This window comes from Salvia splendens, chromosome 12, assembly GCF_004379255.2.
Source record: "Salvia splendens isolate huo1 chromosome 12, SspV2, whole genome shotgun sequence".
NCBI classification, from domain to species: domain Eukaryota; kingdom Viridiplantae; phylum Streptophyta; class Magnoliopsida; order Lamiales; family Lamiaceae; genus Salvia; species Salvia splendens.
The window spans coordinates 6,356,164-6,379,686 of NC_056043.1; the positions used below are offsets into that span (position 1 = coordinate 6,356,164).

At 39.3% G+C, this 23,523-nt stretch overlaps 2 protein-coding genes and 1 pseudogene across 2 annotated transcripts; 2 read left to right on the forward strand and 1 right to left on the reverse strand.

Annotated features, from left to right (window-relative positions):
* Positions 1–1,522: 1,522 nt before the first annotated feature.
* LOC121758219 lies at positions 1,523–2,759 on the forward strand (annotated as a pseudogene).
* A 730-nt stretch (positions 2,760–3,489) lies between these two features.
* LOC121757451 (VPS35 endosomal protein sorting factor-like) lies at positions 3,490–8,907 on the forward strand. Its single transcript, XM_042152995.1, has 13 exons — positions 3,490–3,495; positions 3,550–3,693; positions 3,884–3,966; positions 5,037–5,178; positions 5,265–5,348; positions 6,080–6,241; positions 6,322–6,409; positions 7,029–7,106; positions 7,252–7,318; positions 7,399–7,498; positions 8,129–8,245; positions 8,388–8,441; positions 8,660–8,907. The coding sequence occupies exons 1-13, from the start codon at positions 3,490–3,492 to the stop codon at positions 8,783–8,785; spliced, it is 1,251 nt and encodes a 416-aa protein (XP_042008929.1). The 3' UTR covers positions 8,786–8,907.
* Positions 8,908–9,136: 229 nt separating this feature from the next.
* Positions 9,137–12,191, reverse strand: LOC121758220 (vesicle-associated protein 1-3-like). Its single transcript, XM_042153638.1, has 10 exons — positions 11,975–12,191; positions 11,813–11,883; positions 11,649–11,730; positions 11,353–11,465; positions 10,836–10,955; positions 10,723–10,764; positions 10,585–10,626; positions 10,435–10,476; positions 9,971–10,116; positions 9,137–9,488 (listed from the first exon to the last, which is right to left on the reverse strand). The coding sequence occupies exons 1-10, from the start codon at positions 12,024–12,026 to the stop codon at positions 9,350–9,352; spliced, it is 849 nt and encodes a 282-aa protein (XP_042009572.1). The 5' UTR covers positions 12,027–12,191; the 3' UTR covers positions 9,137–9,349.
* Between the last annotated feature and the right edge of the window lie 11,332 nt (positions 12,192–23,523).

The following is a 23,523-nucleotide window of genomic DNA, read 5'->3' on the forward strand; positions in this document are numbered from 1 at the left end:
AGGAAATTAATTAATTGGAGAACAATAAGGCAAGTGATGAAGATATGGCAATAATAAAGAAGGAAATCAATGAAGATTATGGAAAATCAAATAAAAAGGATATTAGTATAATTAGAATATATTTTCCATGTTTAGCTAGAATTAGAGTCTATATATAGTTGTGTAACCATGGAGAGAATAGAATTCAAGTCATTCACAATGTAGTCTTTGAAGTTCTCCTCGTCTTTTACTTTCTGCAATAGTCTTTTATTTTCCGCATTGTATTTTCTAACACATTGGGGCTTTTTCGATAATTTCCTGGACATAGTTTTCGCCGAAACATCTATGGCCGACGGCGTGAAGTTGGTCAATGAGGGCCAGAGGTTTGGTCTTGCTCACTGCAACCACCCTTACATCATCGGCGCGGCGGCCGGACCAACTACGCCTTCCACGGCCGGAGTCGCCATCGTATGGGGATGATAAAGCAAAGGCTGAAAATTAAAATGGCAACATATTTCTGGCAGTGGAGATTTCTCAATTTATCCGTAATTAAGCAATTTTTAGTGATTTGTAGCTCAAGGGGAAAAAAGATCTTTCCTAATTCGCTGCCAGGATTTACCGATCACTGCAAACGTAATAAGCATGGTAAATTTCATAATCAGACAGAAATTGAACGTGTAAACTGTAAAGAGACTTCGAGTAAATTTTTAAATTAATTCGTAATATCTATTTAATTTATTAATTATCAATTTAACCAGGTATTGTCTAATAAATTGAAAATCCAAAAGTTTAATTTTTAATTAATGGAGCACATATCAGGTTACAAATATTTAAACAAAATATTATTCATGTAAAATATTTCTATTACATATTTTATTTGTTCACGGAAAATAATTTTGTTTTTCTGAATTGGTACATTCACTAAAATTAGTTCTATTACTTATGGAAATTTTTTACCATGATTTATCCATTTTTGTCTTATACTACCAATTACCGATTAAAACTTTCGTCATTTAGTCGATAAATGTGTATTTAAATATAATAGTAGTAATATTTTTATAAATTTATAAAGATTAAATATTTTCATACGTTTTGATTTTTCGATTTAAAAAAAACAAATGAAACCAAATTTGGCATTTGAACAAAAAGAAATCCAAATCGAAAATTTTTAAAATCTAAACTAAATTTGAAATATTTCGATTCAGTTCGTCAATTACTATATCTTACGGACCTTGATTATACCACTGAGAAGAGAATAAATTACATGGATGATTAAAAAAGTTAAGAGACGTGGCTTAGTTCATGATTTTAGGTAAACTATGTCGTAATAATCTGTTAATCATAATGACTGTGCGAATGTGACAGAAATGCATAAATAGTGAAATAGAAAAGGTCACGATTCCACGTTTTGGTATGTTATACGTTTTCATCAAAATTTTAATGATATTGGAGTATTGGTTATTGGACAATCGCAAACTACTCCCTCCGTCCCCCAATTTGGGTCACTCTTTTCCATTTTGGGCCGTCCTCCAATAAGAGTCACTCTTCCCACTTACCATTTTTGGACATCAAAATTACCCTTCATTACACCAAAAGTCAAAGGGGCCCCACATTTCACTACCTAACTCCATTTATTACACCACACATTCAAACTTTTCCTTAAAACTCGTGCCGAGTCAAAGAGTGACTCAAATTGGGGGACGGAGGGAGTAAATTATAATCTACTTCACTACAGTTATACTCCGGCTGAAGCCGAATTAACCAAAATGAGTCTTATGATTGTCCCATCCAACACACAGATTCTCAACTGAAGCCGAATTCCCACTTGCACTAACAGCAACACCGGCTGAACATCGAGTCACTGCAAATCCCTTTTCTGCGTGCGCTTGATTTTACATTGACATGGACGACCCGTTCCTCTCCGGTAGAGCTCTCCCTCCGCCGGAAAACAATGAAATCTGCAGTTCTCCGCCGCCCATCACCTCATCATCCATACCTTCACCCACCCATGACCCAGAAAGCCCACAGTCATGGCTGACTGACCCCAATTACACACCCTCAACGACCAACCTTCACCGCTCCAAAACAGCACCGCAGTTTGCCACACCCTCCATCATAGAGCAGGGAGTGATTTTCTTGGTCATTTACTTGAGCTTTGGTGTGGTTATATGCGCTTTGAATATGGACTCCTTCACGACCCACCCCGTTGTAGATGCTTTGTATTTCTGCATTTTGACTATGTGTACAATTGGTTATAGTGATATTACTCCTGATAGCGCTGTGACCAAGCTGTTTTCCGTCGCTTTTGTGCTTGTGGGATTCGGTTTCATCAATATTTTGCTAAGTGGGATGGTTAGTTACATGCTTGATAAGACTATCAGGAGTGGGGGTGTTCATGATCCTACCTCTTACATCATCGATGTGAGGATACAGATGAAAGTGGCGTTGGCATTAGGCGTTGTGGCTCTTTGCATTGGAGTAGGGGTTGTTGTGATGCATTTTGTAGAAAGGCTTGATTTGTTGGATTCATTCTATCAGTCTGTTACCACCGTTGGAGTCGGAGATGAGGCGTTTAAGTCTTTGCCCGGGAGGCTTTTTGCTTCAGTTTGGTTGCTCGTGTCGACTCTTGCTGTTGCTAGAGTCTTCCTTTGCTTGACTGAGCTGAGGGTTGAGAGGCAGCACATGAGGAGGATGGCTCAGTGGGTGCTAGGGACGGGCAGGATATGACTCTCGCGCAGTTTCTTGATGCAGATATTGATAACAAAGGCTGTGTGTCGTGAGTGCTTCTCTTGCTTGTGCTAATGAAGCTATATTATACTAGCTAAATGTTTATCTTTGGCGTTTGAATTACTTATGATTGATGCCTTGATGATTGTAGCTTTATAGTATTTATAGTTTTGTGGATAATGCTTTAGCCTTCCTCTAATTGACTGATATTGGTTTTTCTTTAGAATATCAATTTCCTAGAGAAGATATATAGTAGGTAATAGGTTTCTTCTTTTGAAATATTTGTTTAGTGTGTAAGCAAGTGTGTGTGAAAATATTCAGATACTTTAAGCTATAGTTATGTTTTTTTTTATCACACATTCTGTCAAAATCACAGTACAATGTTTTTTAAAGTATCAAGTTGAAGCTAGTTCTCAAGTCTCAACTGCGTAAGTTTGATTGTTGAAGCGACTTGATTGTTTGAGTTCGGCACGAGTTTTAAGAAATGTAAAGGAAAGTTGGTGAAAAGATAGTGAAATGTGGGTCCTACTTTTATATATTAGTTTTATAATAAAATGTGAGTGGAATGTGGGGCCTATTACCAATTATGGAATATTCCAACCGGGACTCCTAAAGTGGGACACCCAAAAATGGTAAACCGGGACTCCTAAAGTGGGATAGAGGGAGTACTATGTACCCATATGCATGTGTCCCAAGCATTTTTCTTAATTTTTTTAGCTAATCTGGTTTTTTGTAGATTTCTGACATTTTGAGATACTCGATTCCTTCATTGGCTTCGTTTTCATGTGGGTTTATTAGTGCCCGAATTCATAAAATCTCCCTTAAACGGACCCATTTTTGCAGGGCAAGCTCCTAAATGTAATACTGGATGGAATATTGGAGCGTGTGAGGGATGGGAGGATTGGTGAAAACGATTTGGTTATACTGCAATCAGTTTTCTTGAAAATTCTTACTCATTTTGGTGACATAGAGAAAATATTGGCATTGGTATACTTCAAACTATTTTTTCTTCTATGTGAAATTACTTCACTACTGTCACTTAGCTTGCTTTCTGTTCTTCAATCTCCATATTATTGACATAGTTTAATCCCAAATTTCATTAGAGCACAGGGTCATGTATACATTGGCTTCTAATTAACTACTTTGACTGAATGCGATTACATCCGATGCTTTGCAGAACCATTTTATTGACATCTTAGATATGATGCATGGGAGCGTGAGAAACTCTATCAATATGCACATTCTTAATATGGCAACTAGGTACTATCTAGTCCCTTTACTTGAAATTTGGCTTTTTTTTTCATGTCAATTTAGGGGGGCATTTGTTTTTCAAGATTGCTAATTTACACGATTGAGTATTTTTTTTTCTCATTACTATGTTTTCTCCAATCCTACCCTTTTAATGGGATATGTATTAAGAAAATTAGCTCACCTGATTGAAATTATCAGGTCTTTTAGATATCCTAAGTTCCAATCCATTTTTGTAAACAATGGATTAGCGTATACTATATATATCTAGGCTAATTCTATAAAGTAAATGCCCCCTTGGTGTTACTGACTGAAACCCATAGTGCTTGATGCCAAGCTCTTTGGTTTGAAGGTAGCATTGACTGGTTTTTCTTTCAATGAAGTTTATTGTCAATCATTTCAGATTGAATTTTTGCATGTCATGTGCTGCATACAGCATTGAATTGGTCTGGTAACTAAAAGAAATATTGTTTGTCTAAGTCCAAAAAAGAAATGGGTGATTATGATTCAGTGAAAAATGATAGCTTAGTAAAATCTTAGATGTAAAATTAAGGCCCTCAGCATGCACAATATTGTTATTGTGGTCAAATTATTCTGTTACATTTTATTGAAATTCTATATTCTTGTTGACCTTCTTCCATTAGTTTTCTTTATCCTAAGTTTTTTTTTTCGTTCATGTTTTAAATCAGTCTTGGTGTGCTGATGATTGTGGAGAACCATTTATGATAAATATTTTATCATAAACATTTTGTGGTGCACTTATTATACATTTTGTGGTACACTTAATATGCAATTTATGATAAATTTGCCTCCATGTAACCCGGGGATGAAGAAATTGCTTGTTAATTTTATCAAGATGATTGGATGTAAGATTTTAGCGAGAAACATCTGTTGTAGGGCATCGTGGTCCATGTACTGAGGGGCAGACTACTGGATCCTAGAATTGTTTATTAGTTATTTTTGCTAAAAGACAATATTTGAATAGATATTAATCTTGACAACTTTACATTCCTCCCTCTACTATTGTTTATTTTGCTTATTTTTCTTGTATATCCGTCGGAGGTTAATAAGCTCCTCCCCAGGAATGGTCAAATTCAAGACCCGATCATCATTGAGGTGCTACTTGAAGTTGCTCAGGCATTATACAATGGCTTAGACTTCTCAAATATGAGAAAGGATGAGTATCAACATCCATCTCGTCTGATTTCCCGTTTTGTTTATATGGTAACCTGATATTCGTAAAGTGGTTTTATTTGTTAGTATCGTTATCAAGAATTTACTACCAGATGTCTGCGCCTCTTAACTGTTAGGTTGACCATGGGATAGAAGTGGAGAGCCATTTGAGGTTTCTTGCCCAATGTCGTGGAGCATTTTCTAGCATTAATGAACTCCAGGTTTCTAACCCCCTTTAATTTGATTTATTTGATTTGATTTGTTTTGTTTTGTTTTGTTTTGTTTTGTTGTATCTCTTTGTGTAGTGTGTCACACCATTGAATATTTTTTCACTGATTTGGTTGTCTGGCTGAAGGGCTATTTACTTTTGTAAGTTTGTTTTGCCATGGCAATGTGCTATCAAAAGAACATCAATGTTTTCTGGAATCTTATCATTTTCACCTGTGGCTGAACTCATTCTTTGACTAAATGATGATACTTCAGTACTTCCCACAGTACTTCACACACTACATCGTCTATTCCTCTTCCTGCATGAACTCAGCTGAAACTTATAAAGGATTAACAAAAGGGTTTTTCTACTGAACCATTCATGAACCAATTGACCCCATTCCTCCTATTTATTCTATACCTCCTGATCAGGAGATATCTTGAAGAGTCTTGTATATTTTTTGCATCATAGAGTTAGATATTAATTGTATGATTCAACGCTAATTGTTCCAATATTAGTTTTCTCTTACTGTTGCATGTTGCTGATTGGTTTCATTTGCTACCTTCTTTCTTTCTTGTTTTGTTTTCCACTTGAGGGTGGGGATCATCATTGATAACTAGATATCAATTTGAGTTTATTCCTGTGTGAATTTTCTAACATTCTTTCTGACATTGTTTTGTTGCATATGTAACATGCTGATAAACATGAAAATCTCAGTGTGATGAATTAATGTTAAATTTGCAGGAGAATCTTGTTCATTCCTGCAACAACTTAGCCATTAGAGCAATGAGAAATGGAAACAGTAGCATAAGTTTTGTCAAATCATGCCTGGCATTCAATGAAGTAACAATACCTGCTATTCCAGCTAACTTAAGGCAGTTGAACTTATGTATTGAAACAGCAGAGGTACAATTTCTGCTTTGTATATTCAGCAGTCTTGTTATTGCAACCAAATGCTTGCACTTCCTAGTCTTCCTGCTTATCAGGTAGCGTTGCTGGGTGGATTTGTTTCTCATCTGGATGGGCTTCTAAATGCAGCAGTCAATTGCTTGGAAATGATTGATCCAGTCAATGGTTAGACATAAAAAAATCATTCAGAGTAACATTAATCAGAAAATAGTACTAGTAGACTAGAAAATTAGAAAATTTTAAATTCTAGTAGGTCATATTTCAGTGGTAGCAAAAACAAACCTCGATGGTATTTCATGTAGTGAAGGTGAAAGTCAATGCAAGTACTCCCTCCGTCCGCCATTAGGAGTCTCATTTCTTGGCGGCACGGGTTTTAAGAAATGTTAAGAAAAGTGGGTGGAAAAAAGTTAGTGGAATAAGGGTCCCACTTGTATAGATTAGTTTTAAATAAAATGTGAGTAGAATGAGTTAGTGGAATGTGAGACCCTATTACCATTTATGATAAAAGTGAACCGGGACTCCTATTCGCGGAAGGACTAAAATGGGGAAACGGGACTCCTATACGCGGACGGAGGAAGTATTGGAATATGTATGATCTGATAATCTAAACCCCAAATCGAAATATGTAAATTTATCTTACCTGGTCATTTATGCTCTAGCCTCTTTTCACCTTTTCATCATTAGTAACCATCATAGCTTATGTTATGGCAGCTATTCTAAGTATTTACTTGTTTTATGGATTTTTGCTACAAACTTAGATACTGAATCAGTCTGTTGCATGTAGTTATGCAGATGGCAGAAGATGGCGATGAAGCCATTTCATTAATATGTAAGTTATGCGGCATGTTGGTGATGGTCCCAGGTAATTTTGCACCATTTTTCAGATTTTCTGGATTGATGACTGCTTATGGATTAGTGATGTACAGTAAGTTTTACTTGAATGAGCTCGACGTAGCTCTAAAATTTTTACCTTGAAATTCCGCTGATGTGCTACTTTGTCACTGAAGGTGGTGTAGAACCAGAAGTAGCCTACATTCCCAAGCGTTTTCTGTCTTTCCTTAACTCCCAAGCATGGTGATTCTTCTGCTCACCTAGTTGTTGAACTTTCTTACTCCATAATTTTCCCTTGGTAGTAACATGGTCACTAACTTTAGGATATTGCCGAGAATGAAGGCCAAGATATTCTCTGCAATTGTTTTCTTGTCTGCAGCACAATCCCAGAATCAACTGCCGTACCATGCTGTGAGTGGAAAGGTAAGTCTGTTAGGTTATTACTCCAATTACAGCTCCGGCTCTCTATGCACATGATTTACCTTGAAAGTGCAGACACCGCAGATTACACCAATATAACATTTGTTGTTCCTGGGTCTCAGCTACATGATTTAGTTTTAGGCTTTCCCAAAAGAGCTCTTTTATATTATTGAAAGTTGTGGGGCTTTGGTTGTATACATGGAAGTCCTCTCAAACAAAGTCCCACTTTGTGTTAAGGGAATCATATCATGATTAAGTTTGCGGCATGGCTATGATATCAATGTTGGGGTCCCGGCCTAAAGTGCGGGCACCTCTCATCTCAACACAAGTAAGATATTTTCCGCATAAGCTCTTAACGGGCATGGTTCACCATGAGGTGGTATTGATTATAATCCACCATGTATTAATAGGAATCAGCTGTGCTAAGTTATTCTCTGTTTTTCTTAAGAATAATTCTGTAAATTGTTGTTTATTTAAGTGTTTTTGGGGTGCATTTTTTGGTCTGTCAGGTGTGTCCTGGACTGTCTTTAAGCCCGAGAGAATTTGTAATTAATTAGTTCCCTTGACTTCATTAATATAATATCTTGGACGTGGTTCTCGCATGCATACTGTATCTTCATTTTGTCTCTCCAGGTTGTTTGTAACTACCAACTATTTGTTGGATTCCCGTCTGATCATCAAGAACTACTGTCTTTGTCACGTATTGCTCTTCAGGGCATTGTAAATTGTGTGATGCAAGAGTCTTCTAAGGTAACAGAGTCTCTATGGATACCTTTTTTCATCTATTTCATTCTGATTCATGTCAGTTCCTCCTTTAGTTGCTGCATTTCTGTTCTGTTTTTTGAGCACGTTCATTTGGTACTGTATCATGAACTTGAATACCGACTTGCAGGAGCGAGGAAAATTGGCTCTCGAAAGTTGCAACTGTGTAGCTTCATCCTTTAGGGTTAGTAAAAGGATACAATCTGATTGTATTTTATTCAACCATATAAGAAATTACGTCTTACGTTCTTGGTTTTCCAAAAAATTGGAAACAAATTATGTTCGTGTCCCATGTGTTTCTGTCTAGTGTGGATTTCCACCATAATCCGGCTGCTCCATTTTCTTTTCAAGTCGTAGATTAATAGTATATTGCTTATATTATTTTGTCTGATGCATGTTTAGGTGCCTGACGAAACGTTAGAAGCATGCTCCAAGTTGGTGGAAATAGCCAAGTCCTGCTACAGTGCAGACGACAAGTTTCTACAATCTACATTCAAGTTTTTAAATTCTTCCCAGTTTCACTTGTAGTGTAGTTCTGGTTTAAGAGTTCAGTGTATGATTTTCATCGCTCGAAGTCTTTGTATATTTGTTGTATGATTTACTATCATTCAAAATCCAGAGAAAAAAATAATGTGTTTGTTGCTGGTAAATATTTTTGTTTTTCTGTTCAAGTCCTTGCCCGGCTTCCTTGCGTCTTTTGTGTTTATGCATTTTATTATGTTTTTATGCAGATTTTGTAAATTGCCAAACTCGTATTAGACCATGATTGGATTGGATTGGATTATAAGGATGCATGTGAATTTGTCTTTAGAAGGAAAAACATTTGTTCTCTAGTTCTAAAAACTAAAAGTCTAAAAAGCTACATATTTCAAGCAAATCTCAACATGTTGGCAAAAATTGTTTCACCTTTCAGTCTCTCTTGTACGTGGTAATGATAAGCAACACTATCTGTAGTCCATAGTAATGAATTACGCTGTCTAAAAGAAAACATGTACAAAACTAATTTACATGCAAGCATAGCTTGACAGAGCCAATTAATACTACATTTTATTTCCTTGTTTATCACTATGATTAACACAAAAGGGTGTCGTCCTACGTCAGTCCTGTGTTCCCAAATAGAATATACATGACGATATGCAGAAGAGTTTTCACAATCCAGTCCTCAACAGAATCTGACACCAATTTCTTTATCATCTTTATAATCAGCATCATCACAAACATTACCAAACTCCTGTAACCACAAAACTCCAATCTGATTAGAACTTCGACTTATAATGATTGAACGGGCAGCGAGCCATCTATCCAGAATGTTAGGAACCAACAAATTTGACAGAGACAATAGAGGTGCAATTTTGTATATTATAGACAAGGAAAAAAAGTGCTTGTCGGTGGATGATGATGAACAGTACTGTTTCAGAACTAAGAAAATAGGCTTGACATTCGGGGAGATTACTTAGACTCGTAGACTAAACAACAACCAAGCAAATATCCTCAGTGAAAGGCCACGCTCCATATTAATATGGGGCGAGTGAGTTACTGATTTGGGCTAATAAAAGAGCAACTGAATGCCACAATGTTCTTAATCATGATATCAACTCACATTGCAGGTAAATCTTTCAACTAACAGAGGGCCTAATCAAAAGTGTGATTTAACGAATAAAAACAACAGTCCTAGTTATAGATGCATATTAAACATAGAACAGAGTTATTTACCAGATCCATGATATTGTTTGTTTCATGAGGTATAAGGAGACTACAATCAGCAAGCTACTGATAATGTCCCTTAGAATTGATTCACCGGTACAATTGCTGATAAAGCTCCTTAGAATTGATTCACCACTACGAGTGATATCCTTTTCCTGTGAGAAACAATTAACATAGTGTTGCAGAAGGATCAGATGACTCTTAGTAAGAATAATTATGTCAATTTTAATAGGCAATGTGATTTAATATTCATCTCAAGTTAAAACAGATGATGAATCATTGCATCTTTTTCTTAAACCTCATAACACTTCAAAAGCAATGGAACAACAACAGGACATAACAAGCCAGGAAGTAATCCCCACACTTATTATTCTAGTCAATTTAAGAGAAGGTGTGACTATATTATGAGAAAGGTCGAAAACGAAACATTCGAAATGAACCAATGAAAGGGGTACAAGAAGATATATTTTTACCTGCGAGTCGTTGCCACGAGGTTCGTTAACACTGTTGGTGACCTGCATTATGCATAAATCCAAAAGAAAGATGTGGTTATTATCCTTGCTTTGAGAAATGATGTCTGTAGGTGGAGAAAACAAATCTACAAGAGTAAAACAGGTTTTCACCAGTAAATCATTGTCATTAGAATCAGTGACAGAGCTAGCAACCTGCAATAACCGACCAAAAACAGTCACTATCCCAGATTGCCATACCACGCCCATGGAGTGGAAAACAAATTGGCACGAGAGAAACAGATTATTTACCTGTAAACTGTTCTCATGAGGTTCTGCAAAAGTATCATTGACCTGGAGTAACCAAAAAATGCAGTCATTATGCTTTGAAGATCATGTGATTCTCTAAATCTTAAGAAGCCAACCTCAGGAGAAGGTACATCTGTATTTTCAATGACAGATGTTCCAGGCGAAGATTCTGCCGGCCTACTGTAATTGGCTCGTAGTATGAACTCTTGAAGGGGATTTCCAGACTCCTTATCAAACTACATAAGCCATATGAACTAACAAAGTTACTAAAATAATGAACCAGAACATTCACTAACATACGAACTCCTTACTTTTTCTGAAGCAATATAGCCCAAATTGTTAAGATGCTGATGTTAATCAGGAAATCAATTATACGAAGTGGTTTTTTTTTCAAAACATGAAATAGGTGTTTCATTTAGTTACAATATTATACCAAATAGTTTCAAAGCATCAAAGTAGGAGTACAAATTTATGGAACTACTGGTCCATATACATGAAAACGATAATGTTCCATAAACCAAGATATTTGGAAGCTATCATTAAAATCAGGCCAACCATGTATCATTAAACTACAAGCAACAGAAAGGCGAACATCAAATTAACCATAATGGAAATAATTCAGTAGCGGTTTACCAGTTTTCGAGCATCTTCCAGAGTTGTATCAGGAGATGCAGCTACACTTTCAATCATGAACTTGTCCTTGCACCTTATATTGTGGTGAGATTCCCTCTGGGCTCGCATTTTCACTACAAAATGCGCCAAGCTGAGTTCTTTAAAAACCAAAAAAAAGAACAAAAAAAGACTGCCTTACACCCCCTCCAGACTATAATGTATGAAAAAAAGAAACAATCTCAAACTAATGGCTCCTTGATGTTATTATCCATTATTCTCTATCTTGGGAAGAGAGTGTAAAAAAATGAAATAAGAACCTTTGATTTCACAAGATGATCGAGGCAGCAGAACTCCAATTCTTGGTTGAACCACATAATTTCTGGGATTAGTGGACTTGAGCTGAAAACATAGAGGTTACAGTTTTTATCAAATCGAATTATCACATAGCCTGAGCAGTAGTCGGAAAAACAAATAAACTCACCTTGAAAGCAACACAATCGTCGGTTTTATTTAACAATCGGACAGAAGACGAGAGCTGCTTGTTGTGATCAACTGAGCAAATACAACCATTCGATAAAACCAACAAAGAGGCAAAGAAGAAAAGGGAAAAAAAGTCAAACTGTGACGAAGATGAAACGCTTACATTGGAAATTCAGCTCCGGAGGCTCGTAATTGAGCAACGGCTCTGAGCTCATTTCTCTCCACAAACGAATTCGCGAGAATTATGAATGGAATTGGGGTTGGGGTTTTACATACAGAAACGTTGCTTTCATATTGGGGAATAAGAATTGGAATTTGGAGGCAGAAGCAGTGGCGCTTGTTGCAATCGTGTTGACGATCACCGGAAAATGACGGCTCATTTTTTTAAATTAATTCATACGTTGTAAATGTCATTGCATATTCTTGTCGTATATATACACTAGAATATGTGAAAGTCATATAGTAATTTAATAAGTCATTATTTGAATTAGTGAAAGTCTTATTTATGAATAAGAAGTATTGTTTAATTGTACGACCTTTTTTTATTTTTAATAAAAAAATTTGAGTTGAATCCAAGCAAAGTTTCATTTACGAAAAAATAAAAGTTTTTGAGGAAAAAAATTGTTATTTTCTCTAGAAATAATCTTATTTGATGTTATAAAAAATGATTTGAATCCAAGTAAAATTTCATTTACAAATTAATCTTATTGAGAAATGAGAATCGAGCCTAAGATCACAAGCTTCTACTACTACCAAACTCAAATTATCCAATTAACTATAAACCATGCATTGACTTTTAAAACATAATTTGGTTTGGTTTGGTTTATGAATAGAGATTGTATGCGGTTGACAGCACTAAGGTTTTTGCGTTTTTTAATATGAAATCTTTAATTGACTAAATCATTAGTAGTATATCATTTTACTGTAGTGAATGAATTTAATTTTGACCAAGTCGCATTGTGCAGTGCATGGTAGATAACAACTTCCAATCGCGAAAATCGGTTACAGACACACGTGTGTTTGATCAAATTGTGTGTGTGATTTTAATCATACGATTTTGAGCCTTGTGCTTTTTATTAATCATATATTATAAGGCAATTGATTATAACTACTTACACTGATCCCACTGAATTACATTCACAAACATAAGGAGTAGTGGTGCAACAAGTCTAATATGTAAAGTACGTTTTTGGTATGAATACTTGTATCTATTTATAGTCAATACTAACAATCTTGGTATTGAAAGACATATTTTATTTGATTTTTCATAGTTCAATTGTCCCACCATAAGCAAGCCGTTTGCACTTAGTTTTGAAAATGATATTTAATGAGTAATAATTAAAGTTGAGAGATTAAATATTTTCAATATTACTCTTCTTATTGTCTTAGAGCATTCCCAACGGTGTTCTTGGGCAAGAGCACCGTCCTTGCCGTCGGTACGGACGTGCTCTTGCCGCCGAGCAGGGCGACGTGGCAGCGTTCCATTGGGCGGTGATGCCCACTCGCCCCATGCGCGATTGAGCGAGTTTTTATTCCGTTAAATTTAATTTTTTTAATTCATAAAAAATCAAAAATAATTCAAAAAATAAAAAAAATATTTTTGAATTTCCAAAATTATAGCCGTTTTTCGACCGTTTTTTTTTTAAATTTCGGATTTTTTTACATCAAATAGTAGTGATATCACTCGATCTTTCTCATCAAATGTCAACTTTTACTTAAGATAGATAGGTTTATATTTATGGTTGCAATTCCCAATTTTGTAGCCTATATATATAAGCATGTTCTTGTGTCTTCAATTTAAAAGCAACAAGATTCATCAATTATGTAATTTTTAATTTTTTAGTAATTTGTAATATTATTTTGGGTATTTTGAATGCAATTTGATATTGTGGAAATGTTTTTAGTAATTGAAGTATTTAAATTGAATAATAGAATGGTGGGACCCTTGAATAGTGTAAGAGTATGCTCTTATGGAAGAGCATGCATGTGGGTGTTGTGCTCTTGCGGAAGAGTATGGAATTAAAAATGAATAAATGTGGGTTAGGGGCCCATGATCCATGCTCTTTGGCAAGACCATGGATGGAGATCTCTTACTTTTTCGCTTCCTTATTGAATATCATTTGTTTTAAAACAGGTGCTTAAAAGAAGCGTCTCATTTAGGCCTGTCAAATCGGGTATCCGCGGATACCCGATCCGAAATTTTCAAATACCCGATCCCGAAATTCCAAAATCAAATACTCGATCTCGAACCGAATTTGATTTCGGATACCTTGACTCGGGTATCCAGTCCCGATTGTGATTTTGATTTTTTTTTTGGAAAATTAACTATAAACTTTTAGAATTTATTTAATATTATAAAGTTCGAATTTAATACAAAGTTGAAGTAGTATTCAAGAGAAAATAACTACAAACTTTTAGAAATACAAAATTCTTGTAGTAGTTCGAATTTAAGGGAAAGTAACTACAAACTTTGAAAAATACTACCTCCATCCCACATTAAGTGTTACATTTAGTGTGAGCACGGATTTTAAGAAATGTAAAAAAAAATGAGTTGAATAAGTTAGTGGATTATTAGTCTCACTTATACATATTAGTTTTAGGGAAAAGCTATGCAGCCATATTATGGACAACCATAAACTGGTTAGGTAGGAAAAAAACCGGTTAAGTTATTGTAATAATGGAGTGCTCATTTCAGTTGGAAGAAGAAGAGAAGAAGAAGGAAGCTCGGCTTTGAGCTCGGCTTTGAGTTCGGCTTTGAGCCGAGAAGACAGTTGGTCTTGAGCCGAGAAGCAAAGGAGTTCGGTTTGTGTACCGAGAAAGGAGTTCGGTTTGTGAACCGAGAAGGGAGCTCGGTTGTGAGCCGAAGAGAGTGCTCGGTTGTGAGCCGAAAAGAAAGTTCGGTCTTGAGTCAAGAATAGAGTTCGTCTTGAGCCGAAAAAGAAGAAGCAACAGTTCGGTCTTGAACCGAGAAGGAAGTTCGGCCTAGAGAAACTAGCCGTTGGTGCAGCAGTTAGTTAGCCGAGATGTAGCAGTTATTCTTCTTGCTTTCTTGATTCTTCTTGTAGTTAGTTAGTAGCAAGTTGCTACTTGATTGTAGAGCTTTAAATAGCTCAAAACCATGTACGTAGTTAGTAGTGAAAAATCAATAAAGAGTTTTCAAGTTTTCTCTCCAAGATTACCATCTTCGATACTCTAAGTGTGAGTGTGTGTTCTTCTGCATTGTGAGTTATCATACAACTGTGAGTGTGTGTGTGATTCACCTGAGTGTGTGAAAGTCTTGTGCGTATTGAATCCCAACAAGTGGCGCCGTCTGTGGGAAGGGGATATTGAAGCTGATTTGCAGAGGATCAAACGGTTTCAGAGATGGCAGCAAGGCTTGATGCAGAAAAGTTCACAGGCAAGAATGATTATAGCCTGTGGAAGATGAAGATGAAGGCGGTCTTGATTCAACAAGGCTTGGCCGCAGTTCTTGCAAATACAGAAGAGAAAGGAAAGGCTCCAATGCTTGATGATAAAGCTCAGGCAAGGATGGAGGAGATGCAGCTCAAGGCACATTCTGCAGTGATTCTGTGCCTTGGAGATAAGGTCTTGAGGGAAGTTCAAGAAGCCAAGACTGCGGTGGAGATCTTGAACAGGTTAGATGAAGTTTACCTGGCAAAATCTTTGGCTAACCGGCTGTATCTCAAGAAGAGGCTCTATGCCTATAGTTTTTCTGGTGAAAAATCTATCATAGAGCAGTTGGAGGAGTTCAATAAGATCATTGATGATCTGGGCTCTGTGGATGTTAAAATTTCAGATGAAGACAAGGCCATTCTTACATTGAATGCCTTGCCTAGCTCGTATGACCAGTTGAGTGATGCAATTATCTATGGCAGAGATAAGCCTATCACCTATGCAGAAGTCTACTCGGCCTTGATGGCTAAGGAACTCCAGAAGACTACCAGCAGAAGCTCTGCAAGCTCCAATGTTCAAGCTGCAGAGGCCTTGAATGTGAAGAAGTTCAAAAAGCAGAACTTCAAGAAAAAGTTTGAGGGCTCTAAACCCTCAAGTTCTGATGCTCAGAAGGAAACCAGAGCATGTTTTTGGTGCAAGAAACCAGGGCACTTGAAGAAGGACTGCCATGCCTGGAAGAGAAAACTAGCCTCTGAGGGCCACAACACTTCTGATTGTGTAGAGAGTACTGATCCCCCTGCTCAACTCATGAATGTAAGTGATAATGGGATCAGTCACAGGTGGATAATGGACTCAGGGTGCAGCTTCCATATGTGCCCCAACAAATCTTGGTTTCATGATCTTCAGGAAGCATCAGGGACTGTAGTTCTTGGAAATAACCATGTGTGTCAGATCAAAGGGATAGGGAAAGTGAAGCTAAGTTTGCAAGATGGTTCTATAAAGATCCTAACTGGGGTGAGGTACATTCCGGAAGTGAAAAGAAATCTCATCTCATTGGGAATGCTGGAGGAGAAAGGGTTCACCATATTGATGAGTCAGGGAAAGATGCTTGTGAAATCTGGGAATGCAGTGATGATGGAGGCTGACAGAGAGCACATTCTCTATTATCTGAAGGCTAAGGCTGTTGATGGAGAAAGCAATGCAGTGTCAGATGATTCCATAATGCTATGGCACAAGAGATTGGGCCATCCAGCAGAAGGAAGCTTGAAAGAACTCATCAAGAAGGGCCTGATCTCTGGAGATTTCAACAAGATGGACCCCTGTGAGCAGTGTATACTTGGAAAAGCAAAGAAGGCACCCTATCCTACAGGTATTCACTCTTCTACAGCCCCATTAGACTACATACATAGTGATCTCTGGGGCCCTTCACCTGTAAGCTCAATTGGTGGTGGGAAATACTACCTTGCTATTATTGATGACTACACTAGGAAACTGTGGGTGTATATACTGAAAGAAAAATCAGAGACATTCACAAAATTCAAGATATGGTGTAAAGAGGTGGAGCTAGAGAAGGGAAGGAGTGTTAAATGCCTAAGAACTGACAATGGCTTGGAATTCTTGTCTACTGAGTTTGATCTGTTTTGCAAAGAGAAGGGTATGAAGAGGCACCGCACTGTTCCTGGTAACCCCCAGCAAAATGGTGTTGTGGAGAGGATGAATAGGACTATCCTAGAGAGAGTAAGGTGCTTGTTACTCAGTTCTGGTCTGAGCAACAGATTTTGGGGAGAGGCTGTGTATACAGCAGCCTATCTCATAAATAAGTGTCCATCTACTGCCCTTAAGTCTGAGACTCCTGATTACATGTGGTATGGAGCCCATAGTGACTACTCAAAATACAAGGTGTTTGGGTGTGCAGCCTATGCTCATGCTAGGCAAAGTAAGCTTGAGGCTAGGGCTCTAAAATGCATATTGCTGGGGTATCAGAGGGGTGTTAAGGGGTATAGGCTCTGGTGCATTGAGCCTGGTAGGCAGAAGGTGGTGGTGAGTAGGGATGTTGTGTTCTTGGAGGATCAGATGCCATACTTAAAAAGGAAGCTGGACTCCAATGAAGTCGAGAGTGATTTCCTCAAGGTGGAGCCAGTGGGACTTTGCCAAGGAGCAGGTGGAGCCTCTGACTCAGAAAGTGAGTCTGAACCAGAGGATGATGGTGCTCTAGCTCGAGGTAGAAAAATTGATGAGCCTACAGCAGATTCTGCCAGAGAATACCAGATAGCAAGAGATAGAGGCAGAAGAAATACAAGACCACCTGAAAGGTTTTCTGATGTGGTCTACTATGCACTTTGTGCTGCTGAGGGCATTGATATTGCAGATCCTCTCACATATAAAGAAGCCATGAAGAGTAAAGACAGAGAAAGGTGGATTGAAGCCATGAATGAGGAAATGGAATCTTTACTCAAGAACAAAACATGGATTTTGGTGGATAAATCCAGACTGACTACAGATGGAAAAGAAAGGAGGCTGATCAGTTGTAAGTGGTTGTTTAAGAAAAAGATTGAGACCACTGATAAAGATAGAATCAGATACAAGGCAAGGCTGGTGGCTAGGGGCTTCACACAGCAAGAAGGAATTGATTTCAATGAAGTATTTGCTCCAGTTGTTAAGCACACTTCGATTAGGATCTTGTTGGCAGTTGTGAACCAGCTAGACTGGGAGCTACAACAGCTTGATGTGAAGACAGCCTTCCTCAATGGGGATCTAGAGGAGACTATCTTTATGGAACAGCCAGAGGGCTATGTGAAGACTGGAGAAGAAGGCAAGGTGTGCCTGCTACAGAAAAGTCTTTATGGACTTAAGCAAAGTCCTAGACAGTGGAATAAGAAGTTTGATGCACAGATGAAGAAGATTGGCTTCTCCAAGTCAGAATATGATGATTGTATTTACATCAAGAAGGCAGGCAGGACTCCCATTGCCTACCTATTACTCTATGTGGATGATATGCTACTTGCAGGCCCTTCTATGACAGAAATTCAGAAAGTTAAACAAGATCTGAAGTCGAGCTTTGAAATGAAGGATCTAGGAGAGTCAAGGAAGATCCTAGGCATACATATTCAGAGAGATAGAGGCTGCAAGAAGCTGTGGATGCTGCAAACTGATTATATTGACAAAGTTATGCAGAGATTCAGAATGGAGAATGCTAAACCTGCCTCAACACCCTTGTCCCAGAGTTTCAGATTATCAAAGGAACAAGCTCCTAAAACTAAGCAAGAGGCTGATGAGATGGAGGCTATCCCTTATGCTAGGGTTGTTGGGAGTATCATGTACACTATGATTTGTACAAGACCAGATCTTGCTCATGCTATCTCAGTGACTAGCAGATACATGGCAGACCCGGGGAAGGAGCATTGGAATGCTCTTAAATGGATATTGAGGTACATGAAGTCAACTAAGGACTGGGGGATTGTGTTCAATGGCTGGGAAGGTGGATCTGAGGAGGTTGTGCAGGGGTATTGTGATGCAGACTATGCTGCAAATCTGGACACCAGAAAGTCTCAAACAGGTTATTTGTTCACCATGTTTGGAACTGTGATCAGTTGGAAATCAGGTCTGCAGAGTGTAGTTGCTCTCTCAACTACAGAATCAGAGTATATAGCTCTCACTGCAGCTGTACAGGAGAGCTTTTGGATCCAGGGAGTAATTTCTGATTTTGGTTTTGACCAAGAAACAATGGTGATTCATTGTGACAGCAGCTCAGCTATATGCTTGGCTAAACATCCGGGTTTCCATGAAAGGAGCAAGCATATAGACATAAAGTTGCGCTTTATTAGAGATGAGATTGAAAGGGGAAGGGTGAAGGTGGTTAAGATTAACACCTTGCACAATCCGGCAGATATGCTAACTAAATCTCTAAGTAGAGACAAGTTTGATCATTGCAAGAAGTTGATCAATGTTTGTGCGAGAACTGAGATGAGCCCTCAGGTGGAGAATTGTAATAATGGAGTGCTCATTTCAGTTGGAAGAAGAAGAGAAGAAGAAGGAAGCTCGGCTTTGAGCTCGGCTTTGAGTTCGGCTTTGAGCCGAGAAGACAGTTGGTCTTGAGCCGAGAAGCAAAGGAGTTCGGTTTGTGTACCGAGAAAGGAGTTCGGTTTGTGAACCGAGAAGGGAGCTCGGTTGTGAGCCGAAGAGAGTGCTCGGTTGTGAGCCGAAAAGAAAGTTCGGTCTTGAGTCAAGAATAGAGTTCGTCTTGAGCCGAAAAAGAAGAAGCAACAGTTCGGTCTTGAACCGAGAAGGAAGTTCGGCCTAGAGAAACTAGCCGTTGGTGCAGCAGTTAGTTAGCCGAGATGTAGCAGTTATTCTTCTTGCTTTCTTGATTCTTCTTGTAGTTAGTTAGTAGCAAGTTGCTACTTGATTGTAGAGCTTTAAATAGCTCAAAACCATGTACGTAGTTAGTAGTGAAAAATCAATAAAGAGTTTTCAAGTTTTCTCTCCAAGATTACCATCTTCGATACTCTAAGTGTGAGTGTGTGTTCTTCTGCATTGTGAGTTATCATACAACTGTGAGTGTGTGTGTGATTCACCTGAGTGTGTGAAAGTCTTGTGCGTATTGAATCCCAACAGTTATAATACCCGGTTCACTAAGGAATAAATTTACTTTTATATCCTTTAAATAAATTTGCCGCCTTCTATTTTCCTTCCCCACAAGTGGCGCCTGGTTTTTTAATTTTTCCCTCTCTCCCATTTGTTTTTCCTTGATTCATGATGATTTAGCGAATTTTTGATGGGAATAAATGCAAGTAATAAATGAAGATCACAACACGGAAAATTACGTGGTTCGATTTACTGAGGTAAATCTACGTCCACGGGAAGAATAGAGGGCAAATTTGTATTGCTTGATCGAGCTTACAGATTACAATACTGATTTGCTATATGAGATTCTGGATCTAGAGAGCTTAACCTTCGTCTATCTGATCTAAGTTCTATTTATACATTCGAACTAAGATCGTGGTTTGCAGCCCTGGTAGGGGGGTTGATAACTGCTTAATACCACTAAATAGATCGTGGGTGTAATGGAGGTCGTGGAGATCCTGCATGGGTCCACTATCTCCTTGTTCGGTCGAATACTGAGACCGAACTGCTGAACTTTGCCGATCAGCTTTTGCCGATCTGAGAGTTGAGCTCGATTGGTCGGCTTTTACCGAGCTATAGGCTGTGACCGAACTCCTTGGTTGTGCCGAACTGATACTACCGAGCTATAGGCTGTGACCGAACTCTTTGGTTGTGCCGAACTGATACTCTTTCTTGGGTTTTGGGCTGATGGGCCGTCACTGCTATTGGGCTCGCAATTATTGTTTAGTTGTTTAGTTCGTATCCCATCACCACCCCCCCCGAAAAGCGAAGTAAATCACTTCGGCATTTTGTAAGGGGGTCAGGAGGCGTGCTCTGCACGTGTCTGCATTAAATGTGACAGCAAATCCGGCCAGAGAATCCAGAAAAAGTGGGATTTGAAACGGTGCGACGAATTTGAAATGCCTTTGCGAATCTGATAAATATTTCCTCTCTTCATCATTGGAATACTTTTGCGATTATTTCTTCTGTATTCTCTCTCTTTTTCGTAAAATTTTCTTCCGCTTCTTCAAGAATTTCTTCAGAGACTTTCGACCATCAAAGAGTAAGAATCATGTCTTCTTCTTCTGAATCTGTTTCTGAATCAGGTAGTGGTAGGAAGGGGGGTGAGGGGTCTTCTGGCCGGAAAAGGTCCGAGGAGAAGACGGTAGAATATTTTCACAGCATTTTGAGTAAGGATACTGTGATATCCTTACACGGAAAATATTTTCTTCCTGGGGGTTAGTGGTGATTCCCGACGACATTCATAGGGCTAACTCGCCGCCGGAGGGTTATGCCACCGTTTACGAAGCCTGCTTAGAATGCGGGCTTCGTTTCCCTCTTCCCCCTGCCTTTGTAGAGCTTCTTGATTTTTTTCAACTTCCTTTAGGTCAGGTGACTCCAAATTCTTGGAGGCACTTATCGGCCTTTGCTGCCGAGCTGCGTAGACTAGAAAAGGATCTGTCTCTGAGGGCAATCCTTAATTTCTTTCAGTTTAAGAGAAAGGGATCCTGGTTTTACTTGATCCCTTTACAGCCCTTCAGAGCATTCTGTAAAACCAAATGGCCGAAGTGGCAAAATCGTTTCTTTTTTTACAATAGGACAGCGGCTCCGGACTTTTCCTGGAGAGGGCCGAAGTCCGTAATTCCTCATCCTCGGGTAGAACCGTTGGACGAGCTCGAGGGCGAGCTCAATAAGATTCCCATGATTAGGAAACAGTATTCGGAATCTGAGCTCGTCAAGGGTGACTTCGTGTTCGATTCCTCGTCTTCGGACGAAGAGACTGAGGGTGAGGATTTCTTTTTTATGCTTTACTGCTTTAGCGGCGAAAACTAACTTTGTTTTCTCGCTTTTTGGCAGTGAACATGCTAAGCAGGCTAGGTCGCAAATCCTCCGAATCCAAGGAGCCGGAGAAACAGAGAGCCACCAGCTCGGCGTCTGATGCCGAGAAGAATCCGAAGAGGCAGAAGACCTCTTCGAGTCAGTCTTCGGATCCAAAAAAGCCGGGATCGACTTCGGCAAAGGGGAAGGCGAAGACTCAGAAACCTCCAAAGGCGCCACAGAGAGACATTGTCCTGGGGGGTTGTGGATCCGGAGCGGTTGCGGCCACTTCGGAACATATCTCTGAGCCCTTTTTATGGCCAAAGGACTTTGTGGAGGTGAATTTCCTTCTTGATTTTCTGGTTTTGCTTCTTTCCTATATTTTTTGTGGCCCCTCTGTTGATTTTTTTTCCTTTTTCCATTTTCAGAGGAACAATATGCTCTGCAAGCTCGTCACAGTTGAACTCTCTAAAGCGTCCAGCGATTATGATGAGATGCAGAGGAATTTGAATGCTGCTCGTCACCAGGCCGAACAGGCTCGGGCAGACTTTGAGGAGGCAAGGGCCGCTAGGATCTCGGCTCAGGATGAAGCCCAGCGTGCCAAAAACCAGCTCATCATCCAGAGAGAGCAGTCGAAACAGAGGGAGGCTGCTGCCGTGGTTGCTCAGGGGGAGGCTCTCCGTGTTTACACGGAGAAACTCTTTTTGAGCAATCAATTTTCGGCCCTTATCGGCGATCTGCTGAAATTGATGACCGATAACGCTGAGCAGGAACCCGAAGTCGTTTTGCCGCTGTATGGCCGAGAGATTGCAGCGCGCCTCCAGAGTCTGCCGCTCCTTGAGGAGCTTGCGTCTTCATCGGTCCTGCTTTCTGCTGAACGAGTCCGTAATTGCCGTGCTGACCGTGACGAGAACATGGAGGCCATCTTTGCCTCCTTGGGGCCTGTTTCACCCGCTTCAATTTTCAAAGAGGGTGAGCAGGAAAATGAGGCCGGCAAGGAGACCGAGCAGAAGGATCAGCAGACCGGCGACGGGCACGCCGAGCAAGAGGTGCAGCAGATCGGCGATGGGGGCGCCAAGCAGGAGGGAGGGAGGAGGGAGGCCGAGGCTGAGACCGAGGTCGACAAGGAGAAAGAAGCTGAAACCCACAGGGAAGCCGGAGACGAAACTGGCGAAGTATGATTTCGTCTCCCTTCTCTTAGTTTAGTTTCTTTCTGTCTATTTGTAAAATGGCCTTGAAGCCCTCCTTGTGTAAATTTTTTCTTGTGAATGAAAAAAAATTCTTCTTTCTACACTCGTGTCTTCCTTATAGCTCTTCTTAATCTCTTTTACTCCTATTGTGGTTTACTGCCTGCTCGGTAAACTGAAATGCCGAACTGACATAGCTGCTTCGTATTCTTAACTCTAAGGAGCTGGAGGTACTTCACTGGAAGCGGCTATACTCTTTGGCTTTAAATGAAGCTGAGAAAAAAGCTATAGATGACCAGATGAAGTATGATGAACTCTTGGCTCGTTTAGTGGAGCTGGAGTCCAACAATAAGGACTTAGAGTGCATAAAGAAAGATCTGGAGGCCGAGCTGAATACTGTCATCGCTGAGAGGACTGCATATGAAGATTTCATCTGCGGGCGCGGGGGAATGACTATATCTGAAGTTCAGAATCAAGTTGATGAACTGTGGGAGGAGCTTCATGTACTCCGGAGGAACAATGTGCTGGAGAGCTCGGCTTGCCAACAAGTTGTGAAATCATTGCGGCGCTTGGCTTCTCTGTACGACATCATTCTTTCCCGGCGTCCCTCAATCGAGAGATTCCTTAGCCGTTTCCCGCTAACAGATGCTCACACTCCAACTCAAACCTCTAATCCACTTACTCAAAATTCTACTCCAAATCAGCAACGGAC

Coding starts and splice junctions, on each gene's coding strand:
- LOC121758220 (XM_042153638.1), bottom strand. CDS start 12,026: ATGAGCTCAGAGCCGTTGCTCAATTACGAGCCTCCGGAGCTGAATTTC. Junction 11,884..11,974: donor TCCGGAGCTGAATTTCCAAT/GTAAGCGTTTCA, acceptor GTATTTGCTCAG/TTGATCACAACAAGCAGCTC. Junction 10,627..10,722: donor CTCATGAGAACAGTTTACAG/GTAAATAATCTG, acceptor CGGTTATTGCAG/GTTGCTAGCTCTGTCACTGA.
- LOC121757451 (XM_042152995.1), top strand. Junction 7,107..7,251: donor CATGTTGGTGATGGTCCCAG/GTAATTTTGCAC, acceptor TTGTCACTGAAG/GTGGTGTAGAACCAGAAGTA. Junction 8,442..8,659: donor GTGTAGCTTCATCCTTTAGG/GTTAGTAAAAGG, acceptor ATGCATGTTTAG/GTGCCTGACGAAACGTTAGA.